Source organism: Tachypleus tridentatus, chromosome 7 (assembly GCF_004210375.1).
Source record: "Tachypleus tridentatus isolate NWPU-2018 chromosome 7, ASM421037v1, whole genome shotgun sequence".
Lineage (NCBI taxonomy): Eukaryota > Metazoa > Arthropoda > Merostomata > Xiphosura > Limulidae > Tachypleus > Tachypleus tridentatus.
The window spans coordinates 184,791,097-184,817,471 of record NC_134831.1 but is presented as its reverse complement, the minus strand read 5'-3'; the positions used below and the strand labels follow the sequence as shown (position 1 = coordinate 184,817,471).

Here is a 26,375-nt window from a genome sequence, read left to right as displayed (position 1 = left end):
TTGGACAGATACATAATGCGGATAGGTTAGTAGCTGGATACAATGAAAGAACTTGGACAGATACATAATGCGGATAGGTTAGTAGCTGGATACAATGAAATAACTTGGACAGATACATAATGCGGATAGGTTAGTAGCTAAATACAATGAAATAACTTGGACAGATACATAATGCGGATAGGTTAGTAGCTGGATACAATGAAATAACTTGGACAGATACATAATGCGGATAGGTTAGTAGCTGGATACAATGAAATAACTTGGACAGATACATAATGCGGATAGGTTAGTAGCTAGATACAATGAAATAACTTGGACAGATACATAATGCGGATAGGTTAGTAGCTAGATACAATGAAATAACTTGAACAGGTACATAATGCGGTTAGGTTAGTAGCTGGATACAATGAAATAACTTGGACAGATACATAATGCGGATAGGTTAGTAGCTAGATACAATGAAAGAACTTGGACAGATACATAATGCGGATAGGTTAGTAGCTGGATACAATGAAATAACTTGGACAGATACATAATGCGGATAGGTTAGTAGCTAGATACAATGAAATAACTTGGACAGATACATAATGCGGATAGGTTAGTAGCTAGATACAATGAAATAACTTGGACAGATACATAATGCGGATAGGTTAGTAGCTGGATACAATGAAATAACTTGGACAGATACATAATGCGGATAGGTTAGTAGCTAGATACAATGAAAGAACTTGGACAGATACATAATGCGGATAGGTTAGTAGCTGGATACAATGAAAGAACTTGGACAGATACATAATGCGGATAGGTTAATAGCTGGATACAATGAAATAACTTGGACAGATACATAATGCGGATAGGTTAGTAGCTAAATACAATGAAATAACCTGGACAGATACATAATGCGGATAGGTTAGTAGCTGGATACAATGAAATAACTTGGACAGATACATAATGCGGATAGGTTAGTAGCTGGATACAATGAAATAACTTGGATAGATACATAATGCGGATAGGTTAGTAGCTAGATACAATGAAATAACTTGTACAGATACATAATGCGGATAGGTTAGTAGCTAGATACAATGAAATAACTTGGACAGGTACATAATGCGGTTAGGTTAGTAGCTGGATACAATGAAATAACTTGGACAGATACATAATGCGGATAGGTTAGTAGCTAGATACAATGAAAGAACTTGGACAGATACAAAATGCGGATAGGTTAGTAGCTGGATACAATGAAATAACTTGGACAGATGCATAATGCGGATAGGTTAGTAGCTGGATACAATGAAAGAACTTGGACAGATACATAATGCGGATAGGTTAATAGCTGGATACAATAAAATAACTTGGACAGATACATAATGCGGATAGGTTAATAGCTGGATACAATGAAATAACTTGGACAGATACATAATGCGGATAGGTTAGTAGCTAAATACAATGAAATAACTTGGACAGATACATAATGCGGATAGGTTAGTAGCTAAATACAATGAAATAACTTGGATAGATGCATAATGCGGATAGGTTAGTAGCTGGATACAATGAAAGAACTTGGACAGATGCATAATGCGGATAGGTTAGTAGCTGGATACAATGAAATAACTTGGACAAATACATAATGCGGATAGGTTAGTAGCTGGATACAATGAAATAACTTGGACAGATACATAATGCGGATAGGTTAGTAGCTAAATACAATGAAATAACTTGGACAGATACATAATGCGGATAGGTTAGTAGCTGGATACAATAAAAGAACTTGGACAGATACATAATGCGGATAGGTTAATAGCTGTATACAATGAAATAACTTGGACAGATACATAATGCGGATAGGTTAGTAGCTAAATATAATGAAATAACTTGGACAGATACATAATGCGGATAGGTTAGTAGCTGGATACAATGAAATAACTTGGACAGATACATAATGCGGATAGGTTAGTAGCTGGATACAATGAAATAACTTGGATAGATACATAATGCGGATAGATTAGTAGCTAGATACAATGAAATAACTTGTACAGATACATAATGCGGATAGGTTAGTAGCTAGATACAATGAAAGAACTTGGACAGGTACATAATGCGGTTAGGTTAGTAGCTGGATACAATGAAATAACTTGGACAGATACATAATGCGGATAGGTTAGTAGCTAGATACAATGAAAGAACTTGGACAGATACATAATGCGGATAAGTTAGTAGCTGGATACAATGAAATAACTTGGACAGATGCATAATGCGGATAGGTTAGTAGCTGGATACAATGAAAGAACTTGGACAGATACAAAATGCGGATAGGATAGTAGCTAAATACAATGAAATAACTTGGACAGATACATAATGCGGATAGGTTAGTAGCTAAATACAATGAAGAACTTGGAGAGATACATAATGCGGATAGGTTAGTAGCTAGATACAATGAAATAACTTGGACAGATACATAATGCGGATAGGTTAGTAGCTGGATACAATGAAAGAACTTGGACAGATACATAATGCGGATAGGTTAGTAGCTAGATAGATGGTGTGGATGGATTGATTGATACCAAATTATGTTGCCATTTTCTGTTTTTTTATGTTTTCAGCTACCTTAAGAAATCACACACATTCGAAAGATACTTGTAATTATAGCGAAACTTTAATTAAAATATTACAAAGTTTATTTCAGCCTTTAGTCATATTTTGTTACAACTATAAGAAAGATTGTAGGTACAGTTTTTATTTGTTTGTTTGCTCGTTCGTTTGATGCTAAACACAAAGCTACACAATGAATTATATGTGCTGTGTCCACCATGAGTATCTATACCCGGTTTTTGTGTTATAAGTCTTGATACCTACCGCCATGCCGTTATGCCATTGGATGGCTAAATCTTTGGTTTTGTGGTTATTATTATTGCTAGTAATAACATTATCACACAAAAGGTTGTCAATTGTGTAATTCTTGTGAGTGTAACGTGAAAGATACCACTGTATTTACTGGTTCACTCATTCAACTCAATGTTTTTGTTTGTTTTTTAATTTCGCGCAAAGCTACACGAGGGCTATCTAATTTAGCAGTGGAAGACTAGGGAGAAGGCAGCTGGTTATCACCACCCACCACCAACTCTTTGGCTACTGTTTTACCAACGAATAGTGGGATTGACCGTCACTTAGAAGCCCCCCTCCCGGTTGAAAGGACAAACATATATGGTATGAATGACGGGGAACGCCAAGTTCTAAGCTTGTTGAATATTCCGTGGTGAACGGAATAAAGAAAACGCGGAATTCTAAGCCTATATCTGAACAAATTTAGAAATGGAAAATTATTGGTTTTAAATTTGAACTATAAGCAGATTTATAGACGCGAAAATCTGAAGTTGTTTTTTCATTATTAATAGTCCTAAATTTTTAACACCCTTTAAAGTTAGTTTTGGAACAAAAAATGGACAATTGTTTATTATATATGTGTGTGTAAGCGAGAACTGATGGCAAATAAATTAAGTTAACGAGTCTAAGATGTCTTTTAGCTTAGTCTTCAACGTGTCGGACTTCAGATCCAAGGATTTAACACACTGTATCTCAAAATTCGCAGCATCCAAATAAGAAAATATCTGTGCATTATGTAATTTGCGTGATAGTGCATTGTGTAAATGATGCGATGAGAGAAGCACAAGAAATCTAATTTATATGTTCTAAATTATTCAAACCTTTAATATTTTATCCTCGCGCCAGGGTTATGGAAAGCTTATCTAGTCTTCACAACGTTTATCTGGCCTGCAGTGTTCATTCATCAGTGACAATAGAGACACTTGGAGATGCACAATACAGCAAGTAGTAGAGGTTCCTAATCATAGAAGTTGCATAATTCTTATGTACATAAGACGCGTAAATGTATGGTGCTGGTGAAAACGAACAAACAAACAAAACACTTTGATGGAGCTACCTCAGCATTTTGTGACAACATCGGTTACCACCAGCTGCAAGGGGACCGTTTAATACAGTCTCATAATATTATCACGACAAAGAAATAAGTGCACTGTGTTCCATTGTCTCGCAGCATACCGACTTTAGTTATTTTTCTCGGATTTTCACTTCTTGCAATGTCACACACACAAATACCTACAAAACTTCAACTTTATTATTACGTTTGTACCGTTGATTCACTGAATATACTCTGTTTTTATGCTTTATTTCATGTCAGCAGAGCATTATTATCTTCGTGGTCTGTTTGTTTTATTTCATCATTTAAACGCATTTTAATGAATAATGTAAAGAAAGCACAAACTCTGTACCTCTTGTAACAGAACCACAGACAATATGGAAATGAACTTGATTAATAATGTAGAGAAAACATAAACTCTGTACCTCTTGTAACAGAACCACAGACAATATGGAATTGAACTTAATTAATAATGTAGAGAAAACACAAATTCTGTACCCCCTTAACAGTATCACAATAAATGAAAACAAAAAGTATACAATACTAACAATTATGTTTCAGTCTTTTAAACTTGGCAAACGTACTAAAAGTAAAGCAACATTTAGTGAACATAATTCGCAGTTAACGGCCAGAAAAGTAAAACAAGACAATTGGTGTGCATTACTATCACATGCATCTTTTGAGGAGTGTGAAAATTTATATATAGCTGAATATATCCGTAAAGTCAAGCCTAATTTTGTTTTTACTCATTTAGTCTCCTTGTGGACGGGCGGTAAATTTACAAAATTACAACTCTAAAAAGCAGGGGTCAGTTCATCCTTGGTGGTCAGAATGCATAAACGTATTGTGTATCTTTGCATTAAAAACAACTACAGGATTACCATTGTCTTTATACACCTATAGTCCATTCTTTGTTGGTTCAGTGCGCCATCTGCATTTTGTAATTTGTATTTCAGAAACGGAAAAGTTTACAAGGTGCACGCATATTTTTATAACCATAACTGTTCATCTTTGAACCACTGTCAACTGTAGTTCCCAAATACTATACTTGGCTATTTGTTTTATTTTGCGCCACCTATACTTACAAGTACATTTGTATTTCTATTCTGTATTTATGCACAACATAAAGGGTGTGAGCTACCATCTCTAATTTTGATTAACTAACCAGAAGAAAGGCATCCAGTCAACATTACCTTACAATCCAAGCTAATGGTTAGACTGTCACTCTTATAACACAACACAGCTTAAAACACGGAGAATATTTTGTGGTATTTACTGGTAAACACGTCAGCTAAAGGCTCAGTTGTTGGTTCAGCGCTCTCATTTAACATTTAGATTTACTATTTCTAATACCAGAATATTTCCTTAAATAACATGTTAACTGTGAGTTGCCACAATAACTCTGGTGTATGAAAACTATTGACGTAAAACAGGAGTTAAATTACGTTGTGACAGTTCAAAATTTCAACAGTACTCAGAAAACACGTGCTCCTCATAGAACACCATTCTATTCGAGATATACCTTGTTAAATATTAATGAGCTGTCGTTACTTTCATTTTATTTTATTTTTGTTGAATTGTAAATTTCAATTGTTTACCCGTAGAATAATTTTCAAACCCTAGAGGGATGATGTATCTTCGTGAAATCGTAATACAAAATGTTGTTTTTTATCTTTTTATTAGAATAAAATTGATTTCTCGATGACAAAACGATGCCTTTAAAAAATAAAAGTTTCAAAAAGAAAGATCCACAGCAATTGTAAGGCACTGTTTCTATTTTCCACGTAAAAATTGTGCAGAATTAGAATCTATAACATTCCCACTGAAGTCCATGATTGTAGATTGTTTTCTAACGCAGCAACTTTGATTATAAGAAACTTTTCTAAAAGATGAGGTCAGTTCGTTGTATGCCACGTTGGCATCCGAGACCCATTTTAAGCACAAACTTTATTGTATCACCATTGGAAAACTTGGTGGATATCTAGTTGAAGAGGATAGACATCTTTCTCAAGAAAACAGCTGTTGATTTCGATATGTTACTGGCTATTTAGTCAAACAGAATTTCTATTATTTTAATTTCTTGAACCATCTTTCTGAAACAAACAGTTTTTTAATTGCGAAATGTGATTGCATCTGTGGTCAAATGTGGTTCCTCAAATTCCTGTTTCTTTATACTCCTCTCTCAGTAAAATAATTGTTTATTTCGAAATGTGGCTAAATGTGTGGTCAAAAGTGACCTGTTGATTTCTAGTCTGGAAACCTGTGAATTTTGACTTTTGAGCCTTTATGAGCTCGAACTATACTTTACCAAAATGTTTTGTTCTTGTTGTTGGTTTTTATTCGGAAAGTTATTCTTCATAACTATAGGATTCACTTTATGGCTAAGGGTCTTCTTTCAAATTAATGTAGCGTTTAGATTTGGAGCTCACTGAGATCCTAAGTGCGATTTTTGCTGCTTTCATGGAGACCATTGGAAGCTCCCTTTTTGAATTTTTCTAGTCACTTGGCTCTGCATTGTTTCACTGCCTTCAGATTATTGAAATATTTGAATTTCTGACACCATATCCTGGTTTGAAATATATAATGTAATACCTTTGTTAAATATTTATTGTAAACATAGTTACATTAATAATTTACGAACCTAGCTGTGCATCTCTTTTGAAAACATCTAGAAATTTCACCGATAAAGGATGTGTAGTAGTAATTAGTAATTCAGTTTATTTGTGTTATTACAGTTTATATTTTGATATTTATATACTTCGTGCGTTTATGTTTCATTTATTTTGAAATTAGTTAAGTTATGGTTTCCATGAGTTAACAGCTGCTGGAAAACAATCCTGTAAATAGTATTATAACAAGTAATGTGAAGTTTTGGGAAAATAAGCACATTGCACTCACTGAAAATGCAAATAAAATCAGGCCCCAAAGTGCAAAGTTCATGTATTAAATATAGCTTCTGATGAAGTAGAATTCAGTGGAGAATGCACCATCTATCTAACTTAACAATATCCTAAGCTTAAAAAGAGAAATAAATATAGCACTTTAAATCAGAAGTTGTCCATGTATACTACAGCTTACGACGTTTCTGTCAATGTTACAAGCTCACAACTTATCAAGGATGTCCTAGTTTACCTCATTGCTTCAGCTCACAATGCCTCATGAATACTCCAGTTCACAATATTTCTCTCATTTCTCCAACTCTCAACTTTTATATCAATGTTCCAGTTTACAATGTCTCATGGATACTCTAGCCCACAACGTTTCTCTCAGTTCTCCAGTTCTCAACGTTTATATCAATGCTCTAGCTCCCAATGTTTCGTGGATACTCCAGCTCACAACGTTTCTCTCAATTCTCCAGTTCTCTACGTTTTTATCAATGCTCCAGTTCATGATGTTTTATAGACATTCCAGCTCACAAAGTCCTATGGATGCTGAAAGTTCAGAAAGTTTCTGTCAGTAGTGCAGCTCACAATGTTTCTCCCAATAGTTTAGTTCACAACGTTTCTCTCAGTGCTCCAACTCACAACGTTTCTCCCAATGCTTCAGCTCACTTCTAAATGTGGGTGCACCAATCATTACTACCACCTATCTAAACCTGGATACTCCATCCAATAATATCTTCTCATAAACTTTCATGTTCCACCTCCCAACATCTTTTCCTAAACCTCAACACAGTATCTACATCCAGAAGCGGAGTCGTGGTTGTTTCCAGTAAGTTAAAGAAGAAAAAAATCAGTAAAACTGGTCACTAAACACATGTTTATCGAGCGATTAGTTCAATTTATCTTCTGAAGTTGGTATTATAACAACCCAAAGTTTTGTAACTCTTATTCCAACTTGTTAAGATTAGAATACCCACTAGAGGGGCACTCTGTATAGCGCATACCCACACCGTGCAGCTCTAATCACATTCGGCTTAAAAAAAACACACGAAAATATGTCCGTATGTCTGTCCTCATCATTTTTGGCAGAATATTGAGAAATAATATTCTACATTTGTCCGCCAAGATTTCATCAAAATCCGATCATTTATGATTGAGTTAAAGAGCAAAAATAGTATGAAAAATGGTTTCATATGTCATTAGATAGGAATGTTTATTGGATTTTCTTAATCTCACCATTTGAACTCCACCCTCCAAAATTAATCACTTCCAAGTTGGGTCATAGTCCAAATGTACGTCAACTTTCGGCGTGATAAGGTGGTTAAGGCACTCGACTCGCAATCTGAGGGTCGCGGGTTCGAATCCTCGTCTTACCTTTCAGCTGTGGGGGCGTTATAATGTGACGGTCAATCCCACTATTCGTTGGTAAAAGAGTAACCCAAAAGTTGACGGTGGGTGGTGATGAATAGCTAGCTGCTTTCCCTCTAGTCTCACACTGGACAAATTATGGACGGCTAGCACAGATAGCCCTCGTGTAGCTTTGCGTGAACTTCAAAACAAAACAAACCAAATCAAATCCATTCAATTGGCAGAAGTAAGAATGGAATCTTGGGTTGATGTACTGTTCCTACTAACGTTATCTTTACAAGAATTTAGTCTTCTACGTATTCATATCAAACTAAGTGGAAGTGGAAGTTCTGCTATCACTGAAACGCTCGATCCAGAAATCAACATGTTAAATTGGATAGAAAATAAATATCTCGCTGAAAGACGTCAGATCTAAGTGAGTCCATTATTTAATAGATAGTACTCTAAAAAAGTCCTAAGTACGTCAAGTGTTTGATCAACTGTTATCTGTGTTTCAACATGTCTTAAACTAGAGTTCAAAGAACGGCGTTTGGCGAGTGCATGTTCGATCATCAAATTGCTTCTGACGTCATTGCTTAATAACGTCACATTGTTTTATTGTTATCCCAAAACACTGAAAGTCATTAATTCGTAAATAAAATCGAATCTTTTCAAGCAAATTTTGGAATAACATCATTCGTCAACGGTTTCACGATACCTTTATATATGTATTGATTGTTTGTTCGAATGGCTATTAACGCTTACTTAGTGTATGCAGTTAAAATACATGGAAAAATCACACACGATATATGACAGTTTGTCTAGCAAAGATTTGCTCATGCTAAATACTTAAATGTTCTATCTTTGTAAAAGAATAGGACGGGTGATGATCTGTTGATTAACGTGCCTGAATTGTAAATCCGAGGATTAATGGTTCGCAACCCATTGTCTTAAAACTTGCGCTTCTTTGATGTCGTGGGTGCATTATAAGAGTGACAGCGGCCCGGCATGACCATGTGGTTAAGGCACTTGATTCATAATCCGTGGATCGCAGGTTTGAATCTCGATCACACCATACGTGCTCTCCCTTTCAGCCGTGGGAGCGTTATAATGTCACGGTCAATCCCACTATTCGTTGGTAAAAGAGTAGCCCAAGAGTTGGTGGTGGGTGGTGATGACTAGCTGCCTTCCCTTTAGTCTTCCACTGCTAAATTAGAGACGGCTAGCGCAGATAGCTCTCGTGTAGCTTTACGCGAAATTCAAAACAAACAATCAAACCAATAAGAATGATGGTCAAATTACATCAGGCAAGAGTACCCATAGAGTTAACGGTGGGCGCTGTTTTCTATTCGCCTTCCCTAAGGTCCATCAGTTATATCTTTTAGCGGTATAAATAAATTAAATATTGTATAAGAAATTGTTTTACAATACATTCCTTTCATCTTCTAAACTTGTCACGTGACAAGTTCATATACACTTGTATTGTACTAATTTCCGTGAATACTATTATAATAAACCAAAATTGCTATAGTATATATGTATATTAATACACAACAATACTTCAACTCGTCTGTATCGTATCATCTTTATCGGTTTCGTAACTTCAAGGTCACTTTTCCAAACGTAATATTAAAGGTCAATTTTTATTCATTTACTGCAACTTCTAGTAATATTTGCTGCAGCTAGTAAAATGTATGAAATAGTCATATATATATTGCAGAGGCCCAAAGACGTTTGAAGTCGCATTGGTATCTTTATAACATATATTTGTATGTATTGTTGGAGCAAGTATTATTAGGACATATAGAAAACAGATGGGGTATGGAATGTCTACTTCAGGAGGTAAGTTTATTTTACCTGCCACCAGGTTGTAGAACCTTGTTTCGTTTTTTCTTCTTCTTTTTCACTTTGGAGAGTAGTCATCTCTCCACAACTGTCTGCAGGCAGTGAAGAGTGATACAGTTGTGGGAGGTTGTGGGCTTGAGCACCCACATCTCTCTCTCCTGACTTCTATTTCTGTGATTATTGTGTGTGTGTCTCTTCTTATATACTAAAACCGCATTAAACTATCTGCTGCGTCCACTGTGGGGAAAGATTACTTTGTCATTATTTATTTTTACGAATTGTTTCATGTGAGACTGGCTAACTGAGGTTACGACTGATAGACGGTGTATCCCTACCGTAACTCGGGCCCTACCTTAAACTTACCTCCAAAACTAAAGGTACATTCTACATCACACATTATAGTCTGTACCATGGGGATCCTTTTGATTAGTGCAGCATGTTTGGTTTGTGTTTTGGCTTGTTTTCGTTTATTAGTATGTGTGTATATATATATGTGTGTATTCAAATACACATATACACGTATTAATATTATTTGATTTTAAAAAAGGATTCAGTGTTTTTGGTTCAGGTCTAAAATATATAGAACACAGTTTCTTGCTACATTAAATAGAATCATGGGACTGAAGTCTACAACTTCTTCCTGTTACAACAGACAGTTGTTTCCTGTTCTTTTACAAAATTATTGTGCTGTATTAAATAAATAATTAAAATAATATTAATATAGCAAAGAAAATAACGTTGCTATAGTCAACAGCGTCGTACAAGTACATTGAATAACTTCATGCTGCTATAGCAAACAACTTGATGTCTACAGTAAACAGTTTCATATCCTTACAAGAGGCTGTTTGTGTTGCTACAGAAACCGAATTCACTGCACTAAAGTAAACAATTACATACTGCTATATTTAAAGAGAAACTGATTGAATGTTTTGATGATACTACAGCTTATAAATTAGCATAACTGCTTTAGATACATTTATATGCCTGCATTACATTTGGCCTGGCATGGAAAGGTGGTTAGAGCATTCGAGTCGAAATATGAGGGTCGTGGGTTCGAATCCCCGTCGCACTAAACATGCTCGCCCTTTCTGCCGTGGAGGTGTTATAATGTTACGGTCAATTCCATTATTCGTTGGTAAAATAGTAGCCCAAGAGTTGGCGGTGGGTAATGATGACTATCTGCTTTCCCTCTAGTCTTACACTGCTAAATTAGGAACCGCTACCACAGATAACCCTCGAGTAGCTTTGTGCGAAATTCAAAAACAAACAAACATGCAAACATTAATGGTGCTATAGCAAAAAATACAACAATAACAAATGTAGCTTTTTACGATGGACAAGTTGATGCTGATGTATTAGATAAAGTACTGGGTCAAATTCATGTTACTGCAATAGAAAAACTCTTAAGTGTGATGTTGTAGTTATTGTAGGTGGTGATGTTTTTTAGAGCCAAACTTTACAACGAGCTTTGTTTACCGCGGGGAATCGAATCACGAGTCTTAGCATTGTACGTTCAGAAACTTGCCATTGGTCTACTGGAAGACATAATACAATTAGCAATTTTGTGATCAGTGCTGCCACAGAGCACTGCGTGTTTTAAATAAAACTATTGTTGAAAATGTTAAAGGGCATTCACAGAACTATTCCACATTTCGCTAATATGAAATGTTTTAAGATGGGAAACAGGTGTTATGCTACAGAGCTATTAATTAGATTCTCACTTATTTTACTTGGGTCTTCAGAACTAACCATTTGTCATCTAAACATACACTTGAGTCTTTAGAACTAACGACGTTTTGTCTAACCATGTACTTGGGTCTTTAGAGCTAAGAACGTTTCATTTGAACATATACTTGGGTCTTTAGGACTAACAGTATTTAAATAAACGTATACTTGAGTCTTTAGGACTAACCACTTGTCATCTAAACATATACTTCGGCTTCAGCAGATAACCCGAAGTGAATTTGCTATAAGAAAAGAGACACACATATACTTGGGTCTTTAGGGCTAACAACATGACATCTAAGCATATACGTCGGTCTTTAGGACGAACAACATTTCATCTAAATATATAGTTGGGTCTGTAGGTCTAACAGCTTCTCAACTAAATGTATATTTAAATCTTTGGGACTAACAGTTTCTCATCTAGACACACACACAGTCACATGTGTTAAATCAGTCCTATGCTTATGACACATCGAAAAATAAGGGTCAGTTTAAGTTATTTAATCCACAAAATGGGCCATGAGTACTACGGTTTTTGCTTGCACGAGATCTTTAGGGTAATCTAAGACATAAACCTTGAAATACAGAAAGCGTGTTTAAAAACAATACATTTAGGAACCTCACTTCAAAACCATAATTATAAATAAAATTCATATACAGCAGACAACTCGAGCAAAAAGCACGTTACGTCATTGAAGTCTATATCTGACGTTTTATTTCTTCCTCTACTATTTTAAATTTATTTTTGATATTCTCTAAGTCATTGTTAAAAAGGATCTGAAACTTTGAAACTCGTGACCTTTCGGCTTCAAGTTGTTGTTATCTTCTAAAGTGTGCCAGGAAAAAAAAACAACAAAAAAAGTAGACAGTAACTATAAAAGAGATTCTATATTGGATTCGTTGAAACTAAAATAGCTTTTCAAATTCGGTACATTGGAACAAGCTTGACAAATCGACAAGTTCGCGTCACAGTCGAAACGATCTTATAGCTGTGATGATTTTAGCCACAGAACCACCGGCAACGTCACGCTCCAGATGTAAATATCATCTGTAATCACATACAGTCGATTCTGTACGGAAGGCAGTCGGAATTATTACTAAGACAACGTTCGTTGGTTCTGTGCAGTAACAAACAAAGAGAAAAGAATGGGGTACTCACGTGTAATTTAATAAGATGAGCCGATAGAATCAACGTCATTCAACTTCAAGTGAAGTCGTATACAGTCTCTTATAGTAAACTGGAATATTTTCTTTTCTTATTGTATTCAACTCTAAAACTTTAAAAAGAAACTCCTATTTGGAAGAGAATCGTTGCATAGACTTATGTATAATCGGATTTAATATTGGTTATGGACCTATATGTGATCAAACGGAGTTTGCGCTTTATCACCAAACTTTTCTTAAGGGTGAGATTTTATAATGCTAAAATAACTAAAGCAATAAAGATTTTCTCTACGAGTTCAGAAATTATTTGAAACCACTACACGGATCCTTTTCATATTAGTGTTCCATTAATTATCCTCTACTGAAGAGCTCGGTTGGTTATCCTCTACTAAAGAGTTCGGTTGGTTATCCTCTGCTGAAGAGTTCTGTTGGTTATCCTTTGCTGAAAAATTCTGTTAGTTATCCTCTACTAAAGAGTTCGGTTGGTTATCCTCTGCTGAAGAGTTCGGTTGGTTATCCTCTGCTGAAGAGTTCGTTTGATTAGCATCTACTAAAGAGTTCGGTTGGTTAACATCTACTAAAGAGTTCAGTTTGTTATCCTCTGCTGAAGAGTTCTGTTGGTTCTCCTTTGATGAAAAGTTCTGTTAGTTATCCTCTACTGAAGGGTTTGATTGGTTATCCTTTGCTGAAGAGTCCTGTTAGTTATTCTATACTGAAGAGTTTGGTTGATTAGTATCTGCTGAAGAGTTCAATTAGTTATCTTTTACCAAAGAGTTCTGTTGGTTATCCTCCACTGAAGGGTTCGATTGGTTATCCTTTGCTGAAGAGTTCAGTTAGTTATCCTTCAATGAAGAGTTCTGTTGGTTATCCTCCACTGAAGATTTCGGTTGAATCAAAGAAATGGCTTCACCCTGGCAAGAGATAATGTATATGTGTATTGAAAGAACGAACATTTACATACATATCAGTAGAAATGTCGAAAACCATTCAAGTGTTAATAACCAATCTCTGAAAAGAATAAGGTTAGTTATAGGGGTCTGTGCGTATAAAACCTACAACAGATAACATGAAATTATTTAAATTGTCGTCGAAACAATAATATTTTGAAGGTTTATATATAGCTTTCATATTATTATTGAAGACGACAATGGGATTGGGTGAGTGTGTGAAAATGTTTTATACAGATGTTTGGGCGTTTTTATATGTTTCTTTGTTTGTTTTTGAATTTCGCGCAAAGCTACACGAGGGCTATCTGCGCTAGCCGTCCCTAATTTTGCAGTGTCAGAATAGAGGAAAGGCAGCTAGTCATCGCCACCCACCGCCAACTCTTGGGCTACTCTTTTACCAACGAATAGTGGGATTGACCGGACATTATAACGCCCTGTCGGCTGAAAAGGCGATCATATTTGGTGCGACGGGAATTCGAACCCGTGACTCTCAAATTATGAGTCGAACGCCTTAACCCACCTGGCCATGCTGGGCATGTTTTTATAAAAATCACTGTAAAGTAAAAATACTGTTTAATTAAAGAATAATAACAGGCCAAGTAATTATAATATACCTCAGTAGGTGGCAGCATAATAATTGCAAAATTTTATTTTGCCTGTTGTTTTTTTCTAACTTTAAATTTGGTCGCTTTACTATCGGGAGCTATGAGATAAGGTATTCGACACCAGGGCTAAATTTTTAGTACAGAAAGTGCTGATGTTAAATGAATAATTTTACGAGCGAAGTAGGCCTTGTTTTTTTTATGGTCAAAACAAAATGCATATAAGCCAGTCATAATATTCAGGTTAAGACTAACTTCAATGAGTATTTTCGACATCCAAACTAAACTCGTTATTGAAGTGCACTCTTTTGAATTGCTGTAAACTTTATTGGTCATCAATGCGTTTATCTTCTGACTTTATGTGGCATCAATTTTACTTTTTTTTTCAATTGTGTGTTAGCATTAAGCAATCGCTTGATTAGACTCAAACAACTGTGTGACCCATTCGGATACTGCTAAATGTATTGTCATTCTCTGACGTCATACAATGTAATGACTGCAATTAGGGGTAATTTGAACGCGATTAAACCGTCGTTTTCACGGTTAGCGACTACGCATTACTGAAATCCAGCAATTGTGCATCTGTTGGTGGCTTCACGTATTGAGGATTACTTCTACACAGGCACCTCTGGATGGAGGACTACTGTAGCGTTAACACTGCCTTTAATTATTTAAGTAATAATGAAGTTACCTTAACACACTTTCAATTTAATTAAAGCTATTTAGTTATTAGGGTCTGACGAAGTTTAGATGTACAGTATTTTATGTTACGTACAGCATTTTGTGTTACATAACTTTCACGAATTCTGTGTATGCAAACAGTCCTCAGAAGCGAAACGTTGACGGAATGGAGGACTAGAAGTGTTCAGGCAAAAATTAAGCTAGAAGCTTGGGGGGGGGGAGAATACTCCTCCGGCAAACTTTTACAGTTGCAATAACAGTTTGTGCCTTTTGATTCAGAACAAGCATGGTATAGCAACCAACTTAGATTACCTTCATCTTTTACATTAACTTCACTTTCGTTTCTTTATCTTCATTAAGTAAGGTCGTGTTAGAAATCGTATCTATTTTAAATGAATCGTCACTTTAGATTTGAAACTCAAATCGAGTTAGAAAATTAGGGACGACTAGCGCAGATAGCCCTCGTGAGCTTTGCGCGAAATTCAAAACAAACCAAATCAAACCAGTGGGTGAAAGGAATCATTTTATTCCAACCGACTGTAGCAGCACTCTGCTCTTGTAATGTGAATGTGCATGTAAATGTGGATATTTGTAAGTTTACGTATCAAAAGTATGCGTTTATGTACAAGCATTATATAACTATATTCGTTTGATAATTACCCCATTTTGTATAAAGAGTGCGCTGTTTAAGTCTTACGAAGAAACTCAACTTTTTATTTGGAGTTTCAGATGACAAGCTCTATCTACTTCACCTGGATGAGTGGATTAGAGAAGATATAGATAATACATTTTTATTACTTCCACCACTCTTCAAGTTTGGAAAGTCCTGCACTCGTTAGGTCCGAGCGAAGTTTGAACACCTTATTATCTTTTTTCTAGTATTTGCTTTATTACTCATCCATCAAATCAGCTGTTTCTTTCTCCACATTTGGAGAAGAAAATTACTTTTCCCAAATATGTATATATACGAACTGTACTGGAGTTGTTTACGTCACTAGTTCTTCTGAACAAATTCGACTAATGTTAATTTCTCTATTTTAATATCAGATCTGTTGCAAGCTCGCTAAAGTACAATTCCTGTATTAGAATTTTCGTGCTGTTACGTATAGACTATAGTTTGTCTACATTTGAAAATACCTAAACTTATTCTGCATAGTTTGGTTTTTGGGTTTGTTTAAAGTTAAGCACAAAGCGACACAATGGGTTAGTTTTGTTCTGCCCACCACAGGTCTCGAAACCCGAATCCTGGCATTCTAAGTCCACAGACATATCGCTATGCCAGTAGGGGGCTATTCTGTATGGCGTTGCTATCGTGTCTAAAATTCATGTATTGTTGTGAACGAACTGTTAACATAAAGAACTTCTGTTGTATTATAATTTCTTTTTCTAGAGTCCCCCTCAGGGACAGCGGTAAGTCCACGGAATTATAATGGTAAAATCAGGAATTCGATTCCCCTCGGTGGACACAGCCACATGTAGCTTTGCTGCAAGTAAAACACTTTTTCATGAGAGATGTACATTTAAAAACGGTTAAAATGGGAAATATTTCAACGCTTGTAGATTTACTGCAATAAAACAACTTTAACTCCTCACCTACAAACGTGTATCTACGCAATCCTTGTTCAAATGTGATAGCCATGAGTCGTGTTCAACCGTTCAGGTCCCCCCATTCTCTTGTGGTTCCCACCAATGACATTCCCAGTTTCCATCTTATGTCATCACTCCGCCTGATTTATGATATTTCTCTATTTCCTGTTGCCCACATCTATTCGTCTCATGACGTTTTTCTCCTCTCGCGTTTCCTTCTTGCGATTATATCTTACAACAATCTTCATTCACACTTGTATCTTCCAACAATCTTTGTTCACACCTATATCTTTTAACAATCTTTGTTCACACTTATATCTTCCAACAGTCTTCGTTCACACTTATATCTTACAACAATCTTCATTCACACTTGTATCTTCCAACAATCTTTGTTCACACCTATATCTTTTAACAATCTTCGTTCACACTTATATCTTACAACAATCTTCATTCACACTTGTATCTTCCAACAATCTTTTGTCACACCTATATCTTTCAACAATCTTCGTTCACACTTATATCTTCAAACAATCTTCGTTCACACTTATATCTTCAAACAATCTTCGTTCACACTTATATCTTCAAACAATCTTCGTTCACACTTACATTTTCCAACAGTCTTTGTTTACACTTATATATTCCAACGATCTTTGTTCACACTTATATCTTCCAACAATCTTTGTTCACACGCAACGTTTCTCAGCATCCTTTTACTCGGTTCTTCTCTCAATTCACAATATTTTTATCGCTCTTCTATAGCATCGCAACTGAAAGCTTTCTATTATATTTTTCATCACTCGTCCCAATTTTGCAACCTTCACAACCATAACTATTGGGAAAATCACCCATCTCAGCCAAGGAGACTTAAAGATATTGGTAACCGTCGATCTTTCCTCACACCCCTCATCTCGACCGTCCTGATCTCCTGTTAGTATCTACAGAACAATCACGGTTGTCGTTAAACATAGATCCTAAACATTCGTATTGCTCTATGTCTTCTATTTCTACTCTAGGGGTCGAGAGTAACTAGGTGGATAGTGTGGTGGTGTGTGTATCCGAAGGTAAAGTGTTTGTTGCTCGTTATCGCAGCAAAACAGAGATTCCCCTTTGTACTTTTAGGCAGAATGGGTGCATTTTAAAAGCGACAGTCAAATCCAATTATTCGGTAGGACAAGAGTTTCATGATGGGTGCTGTGGAAAGTTTTTGGGTTTAGTTAGGGTTCTACTTCCGCTGGTAAGGAGATATTTAATGAACTGGATAGTTTATAGGTTATATTTTAAGGAATATTTCAACTTTTTGTAACACAACCGCATAATTGTGTTCGTTTCCTTTTAGTTTATGACCTATGGCCTTTTGTATTATTAAAATTAGCTGTTATCATGTTTTTTACATCATTGTATTGCAGTTTGTACGTTTATTTTGATTTGTTTCACTTTATACAATGATATATATATATATATGACCCTTTCTTGAGGTACTTTTAGCCATTGCTAAGTTTCTTTCATTTCATTTGTAAGACTTTCTTTCCCGCTAGTGTAATGAGTTAAATTTGGTTTTAACTTGAGAAGTGTTGATCTTCCAACAGGGCAGATAGGTGGAGAAGGTGAAAACCAGGAGGATAGAAGTGAGGCCGAGCAAGCGGAACAGGAACGGCTTGATGCACTACGAGAAGCTGAAGAGAGAAGGAAGGAGAAACACAGAAAAATGGAAGAAGAAAGAGAGAAAATGAGACAGGAAATAAGAGACAAGGTGTGTTTAACGTTCTAAAATTACATTTGCAACAACTTTAGAGTGCATCTTAGACCTCATAACTAATCAGTACTGACTTTCTAGGCTTAAGAAAACTAACGAATATCAACATCTTAGGCCCCTCGTAAACCAACTACATTAATATTTTAGACCACAAAACACAAAACTAACCATTATTAAGATTTTATGACCCTCTAAAACTAACCTTACTAATATTTAAAACCCCAAAACTAACCAATATTAACATGCTAGGTCCCTATAAAAACCAACTATATTAATAACTTAGGCTCCCAAATTAACCAATATTAACATCCTTTTACTTACATTTGATGATTCTGCTCGACATTCTACATGTGCCATTGGGCGAATGATCTAAATCGTGTCTCTGTTATCAAATGCCTCCCCTTTTCCCTCGCTAGTGTCACAGCGCTAAGTCTAAAGCCATTTAGCGCTAAAAACTGGTTTTCGATATCGATAGTTATGGTGAGCACAACACAGATTGCTTTTTGTGGTGTTTAGTGCTTGACAACAAACTAATAAAGTGTCACTGGGGAAAATCGTCAAAGATATTAAGATCATATGATCGAGAAGGACATATAAACCTTACCATCGAGCAGTATAACTAAATCTTGATCACTGAGCGGTATGAAGACGTTTTGTCAGTCACATGGGTGTCTGAATCCTTATTTGAAACTGAATTTCTGAGTCCTGTCAGTATACCAGACTTCAGATTGCTTCAACGATCTGGAGGTCTATATCTCTCAATGAGACTTGCTGTTACTAATAGTTCTATCTTCAGGTAGAACGAGTGATAATCCAATGAGACTTTCTGTTGATGATAATTCTGTCATCAGGTAGGATGGGGATGATCCAATGAGACTTTCTGTTAATGATAGTTCTGTCATCAGATAGAACGAGTGATAATCCAATGAGACTTTCTGTTAATGATAGTTCTGTCATCAGGTAGAACGAGTGATAATCCAATGAGACTTTCTGTTAATGATAGTTCTGTCATCAGATAGAACGAGTGATAATCCAATGAGACTTTCTGTTAATGATAGTTCTATCATCAGGTAGAACGAGTGATAATCCAATGAGACTTTCTGTTAATGATAGTTCTGTCATCAGATAGAACGAGTGATAATCCAATGAGACTTTTTGTTAATGATAGTTCTATCATCAGGTAGAACGAGTGATAATCCAATGAGACTTTCTGTTAATGATAGTTCTGTCATCAGGTAGGATGGTGATGATCCAATGAGACTTACTGTTAATGATAGTTCTGTCATCAGATAGAACGAGTGATGATCCAATGAGACTTTCTGTTAATGATAGTTCTGTCATCAGGTAGGATGGTGATGATCCAATGAGACTTTCTAATAACTAATTATAACAATACAATTTATTAGCAACTAATAAGAATAATAGTTTATTAATAACTATAATTTATTAGTAATTAATGGTAATACATTTTACTAATAACTAATAATTATAATAATACAATTTATTAGTAATGAATAGCAATACAATTTACTAATAACTATAATAATACAATTTATTAGTGGCAAAAATAATAATATTTATTAGTACTTAATGGTAATACAATTTTCTAATGACTAATAAATAGCAATGCAGTTTACTAATAACCAATAATTATAATAACACAACTTATTAGTTACTAATAGCAGTACAATTTACTAGTAACTAATAATTAAAATAACATAATTTGTTAGTAATAAATAATAATAGCAATACAGTTTATTAATAACTAATAACAATACAGTTTACTATTACTAATAATAATAATACAATTAATTAATTAATAGTAATAATACAATTCATTGACATCTAGTAATAACACAATTAATTAATTAATAATAATAATAATAATACAATTTACCAATGAGGAATAATAATAATAATACAATTTATTGGTAACTAATAACAATACAGTTAACCACAGTAATAACCTTACTGCAAATGCTAACCTGACATCCTCGTTACACTTGGTTTTCTTCTAATTGCGGTTAAATTCGTAACATATAAAGTGCATGTGTAAAATACTTTATATGAGAGGTTGTCGATCCAACGACTTGATCTTAACATCAAACTTACGTAACCTAACTGTTTCTTGTTGGGGTTTTACTCAAACCAGTACGGAATTAAGAAGAAAGAAGAAAAAGAAGCAGAGATGAACCAAGCTATAGCAGAAGGTAGTCTGAACCGTAGGAAGAAAACCCCGGCAGAGATCGCTGCAGAGCAGGAAGCAGCTGAACAAGATGACTTCACTAGTAAGTGGAAGAAGTTACTTCTGTCTATAATATGACAACATATGCTACCTGATCTGTATATATGTATAATGATGTAAAACCCGTGTTGACATTGCGTTTCTCTGTAGCTAGACTTGAATTTAGAATTGTTAGTAACTCCATGTTTTAACAATAACAAAAAGTTTGAAGTGTTAATATACTTACACCTAAAATACGAAGTAGTGATATATCCTAAATAAATATCATACCCACTGACTTATTGTAACCATTGACACTCACAACGACCCCTAGAGGGAGAATATAATATAATAGTTTATTAAACAAAGAATTACTGTATTATTCAAAAAGTGCAAATGTATTGCTTAAGGTGACTAAACTTTAAGGAAAGTCACCATTCTCTGTCACTTAACATTACAACATTTTATATCGTCATTTGATATATACACTTCATACTGTCACTTAATATGTGCAGCACAAGCTGTCACAAAATACCAAACATCCCACATCATCACTTAATATATAAACACCACCATGTCACTTGGTATCTACACCCCACATTGTTACTTAATATCTAAAAACCACCCCATCACTTGATATCTGCACACTACATTATTATTTAACATCTAAATAGCACTGTTTCACTTGATATTTACACACCATATTGCTACTTAATATCTAATCACCACCCTGTTACTTGACATCCACACACCATATTGTTACTTAGTATCTAAAAACCACCCCATCACTTGATACCTACACACCACATTGTTACTTAGTATCTAAACACCACCCTGTTACTTGACATCTACACACCATATTGTTACATAGTATCTAAAAACCACCCCATCACTTGATACCTACACACCACATTGTTACTTAGTATCTAAACACCACCCTGTTACTTGACATCTACACACCATATTGTTACTTAGTATCTAAAAACCACCCCATCACTTGATATCTACACACCACATTGTTACTTAATATCTAATCACCACCCTGTTACTTGACATCTACACACCACATTGTTACATGACATCTACACACCATATTGTTACTTAGTATCTAAAAACCACCCCATCACTTGATATCTACACACCACATTGTTACTTAATATCTAATCACCACCCTGTTACTTGACATCTACACACCACATTGTTACTTGACATTTACACACCATATTGTTACTTGACATCTACACACCATATTGTTACTTAGTATCTAAAAACCACCCCATCACTTGATATCTACACACCACATTGTTACTTAATATCTAATCACCACCCTGTTACTTGACATCTACACACCACATTGTTACTTGACATCTACACACCATATTGTTACTTAGTATCCAAAAATCACCCCATCACTTGATACCTACACACCACATTGTTACTTAGTATCTAAACACCACCCCTTATTTGATATTTACACACGCGTTGTTGCTTGGTATCTGAACACCGTTTCATCACTTCATACCTACACACCACATTGCTACTTAGTATATAAAGTCCACTCCAGCACTTCATATCTACACACCACATTGTTACTTAATATCTAAAAACCACCCCATCACTTGATATCTACACACCACATTGTTACTTAACATCTAAACAGCACTCCATCACTTGATATCTACACACCACATTGTTACTTGACATCTACACACCATATTGTTACTTAGTATCCAAAAATCACCCCATCACTTGATACCTACACACCACATTGTTACTTAGTATCTAAACACCACCCCTTATTTGATATTTACACACCGCATTGTTACTTAGTATCTGAACACCGTTTCATCACTTCATACCTACACACCACATTGCTACTTAGTATATAAAGTCCACTCCAGCACTTCATATCTACACACCACATTGTTACTTAATATCTAAAAACCACCCCATCACTTGATATCTACACACCACATTGTTACTTAACATCTAAACAGCACTCCATCACTTGATATCTACACACCACATTGTTACTTAATATCTAAAAACCATCCTATCACTTAATATCTACACACCACATTGTTACTTAATATCTAAAAACCATCCCATCACTTGATATCTACACACCACATTGTTACTTAATATCTAAACAGCACTCCATCACTTGATATCTACACACCACATTGTTACTTAACATCTAAACAGCACTCCAGCACTTGATATCTACACACCACATTGTTACTTAATATCTAAAAAACCATCCCATCACTTGATATCTACACACCACATTGTTACTTAATATCTAAAAAACCATCCCATCACTTGATATCTGCACACCACATTGTTACTTAATATCTATAAACCATCCCATCACTTGATATCTACACACCACATTGTTACTTAATATCTAAACAGCACTCCATTACTTGATATCTACACACCACATTGTTACTTAACATCTAAACAGCACTCCAGCTCTTGATATCTACACTCTACATTGTAAAAACAAGAAACATAAACTGTGTAAGTGGTACGAGTCGAACCACGAACCATGATTCTTGAGTCCCTATTGTGTTATGGTTTCAAACATTTCCATTTCATACTGAAATTCGTATATTTCTAAAATTCATTACTTGTTTAGAAGATGTATCTCTATGGTGTGTCTGAGATGATTCACTACTGGTTTACGAAGCAGTCTTGACCTTAAGCCTAATCATGAGAATACAGAATATTATATTTTGGCCATATTTTAAAATCTTTGAACTATTCGAAATGTTTATTTCACACAAAATGGAATTTAAGTAAGATCTTAATTAATTTTCTTCGTTTATCTAATTAAAACAACAACAATACTGGAATATCTTTTCAACTTTTAAACTATTTTTAATGGTCCTATACCACTTGACCAGCGATGTTAACACCGAGTAGATATGAGCCTGTCTTTATAACGTTAATTAGTTAAAAAAAAGGCCAAGCGTATCCTGCTAGTTGGCGTCTTGGCCTGAGCATCGAAGTAACCAGGGTTCAGAATATTTCGTTTCTTAACAAGCTTCGCCTTTTCAGCTTTGGATGCGTTATAATGTGACAGTCAATCCCATTATTTGGTTTAAAGACTCGGACAAAGAACTTACAGAGGCATATTGGTGATAACTGGCTACCATCCGTCTGGTCAGCAGTTCAAAAATTAATGAAGAACGTACTCGAATCTTAGGTCTTTCCGACCAGACTATTTTAGTCCACGTGCTATACTGGAATTCAGACTTAACTTTCCGGATCATAAATTAGAACATGTATATATTCAATAAAATCTGATACTAGTTCTTCCAGTACTTGTCGAGTTACTGCTCGTCTTACCATTATTCAACTAGATAATGCTTGTCTAGCCGATAATCGTCTAGCTAGTGATCGTTTAACCACTGTCCATCCAGCTACCGCTTGTCTAACTAATATTCGTCTTCTTAATACCTGTCTAGTAATTGCTGGTCCTGATAACCAGATGGTCCACAGAAGACGTTTAGTGATGTATTATAACAGTAATTATCTATTGCTATGGCCCCCAGTAGTACAATGGTATCAGCGATGAGTACAGTGGTATATCTGCGGACTTACAACGCTAAAAACCGGGTTTTGATACCCGTGTTGAGCAGAGCGCAGATAGGTCAGTGTGTAGCTTTGTGCTTAATTCAAAACAAAAAGATCAGCAGGTAGCTATGACAACGACTGATAATGTTGAATATTATCTATTCCTTTAAATTTTGTCTAATATTCTAATTTAGTTATTTTGTCACTTGTATCCCTACAGTGTTATTGTGGAATTGATGTTACGACAAAATATTAATAGTGTAAGATACGAATTTTTCATTGTGTATTCATCGCTAGTATAAACTGCTGTTTTAAAATTACCATTAGAATCAGAGGGCTATTCCATCATGTAACAAAACTAAAACATTTTTATCTTTCAGAGCTGAAGAACACATTGGAGACGCAAGTAAACGAACTCAAGACCACCATTGAAGGGAAGTGTGTGCTACAGTGAGGAGGCGCCACGAGCTATGCAATGTCCGATTATTCTGTTGATGCCTGTAGTGTTGCATGCAAATCAACCACCATAGCTCTTGCCTTCTCTCAATGTAAGCCTTCTGGCGCTTGGAGGAACCGGCTACTTTTCTATTTCAATACTACAATCCCCAAATCGAAATTTCCGCTTAGTCGGCAGTATTTCACTAATCGAGTTTTTGTGTTTTTTTTGTTATCCATTTTACGGAATTAAGTCCACTTAAGAACAATATATTGTACGTAGTTTGGCAATGTGCCCAGAAATTGTTAGGCTAAAGCACTGAGAAACTTCATATTTCATCATTTATACTTTAATCTCTCTTGGCTACTTGAGTGCATCTTATCTCGTTGGTTTAGGTTGTTTTTTTTAATAATATGTGAACGCATTAATTTATCAATACAATAATCACTCGTTATTTGTGAGTTTATTTGCGTTTTGCTAAGTGCTTTTTATTATTGTATGTAGTATTTAACGAATATAAATTTTAAGCTAGTAGTTTAGAAAGTAGCTTAAGCCTAATAATTTCTAAGAAATTACAAAAAGCAAATTAGTGGCTAGCTTCTTCAAGCGCCATCTGGTGGCCGTAAATGATCAGCAAGCCTTCTCCAAGTGGATGCTCGATAGGAGGGTTACCCAAACAACGAATTTTTCTAGTGTTAATTTAAGAACTATGAGCACTTTCATCACTTAACTGTAGAAAAACTAGTTGAACTTTTGTTAATTAAAAAGCGGACTTTTCAGGAATTATTATAAGGCTCTCCCGCCATCTGGTGCCAAGTTCAAGAAACGAGCACATCTGTGCTTCACTGAGCAATAGGACAAAACGACGACGCCACTACACATTTAGTAAACGAAAGTGATGCATGGAAAAAGTGAAAGGATTTTTGCATAATTGTTTATAAATCGGTTTTTCCTTATCGTGTTTCCTCTATATTGCGTTATTTCCATTGATATAGAGTATTACGACAAATATTAATTTTTAAAAAGTGACATGACCACAGCCATTTATACATTACTTTCGATGCAGTTGGACTTTTAAAACAAAATTGAGAAAAATAATAATTTGTTGATTTTAAGTAGCATATAAAAAAACCAGTCAAATATTTGAGCAGTTTCGAATGGACCATTGAAAATTAAGGGAACTCTTAAACTAGCTTCATCACTTGGTTATCAGAGTTCAAATAGAAAAAAAATAACTTGCACTCCCTACTGTTTATCAGAATAAAATGTAACAAAGCAGTCTATGCATCAACAACGGTGTTTTTTTGTTGTTGTTGTTGTTGTTTTCTTACAAATCGAACTAAATATTTATGGTGTAAAAGCCTTTTTAAAGCTGGCGAAGTAAGATTATATTAAATTATACTTGTCACAAGACATTAGTATTAGCCTTTAGAAGCGTTAGCACCATAACAGATGTTATTGTAACAATTCAGCCAGCATAATGGGCTCTGAACTGAGCGAAGTATAATATGATTGGAATGGTATTATTATATACCCTTCTAATTCTTGAAAATCTCTGAGGGACTAGGTAAAGAATTTATTGTTTAAAAATGTAATAGGCTTAATACTAGTGTCTTATTACAAACATAATCAACCTGAGTTTTCATAATTAATAATTTACACATAA

At 35.2% G+C, this 26,375-nt stretch overlaps 1 protein-coding gene across 12 annotated transcripts in view; it reads left to right on the top strand.

Moving 5' to 3' along the window:
* LOC143257477 (complexin-like) overlaps positions 1 to 26,008 on the top strand; it is a 339,522-nt gene extending 313,514 nt beyond the window's left edge. For all 12 annotated transcript variants that reach the window (XM_076516190.1, XM_076516193.1, XM_076516192.1 and 9 more), the window contains 3 exons: positions 18,301 to 18,464; positions 20,620 to 20,755; positions 24,654 to 26,008. In XM_076516190.1, the coding sequence (XP_076372305.1) occupies positions 18,301 to 18,464; positions 20,620 to 20,755; positions 24,654 to 24,727 (374 nt within the window). In that variant the 3' untranslated portion in view covers positions 24,728 to 26,008. The remainder of the gene's footprint in view (positions 1 to 18,300; positions 18,465 to 20,619; positions 20,756 to 24,653) is intronic.
* Positions 26,009 to 26,375: the final 367 nt, after the last annotated feature.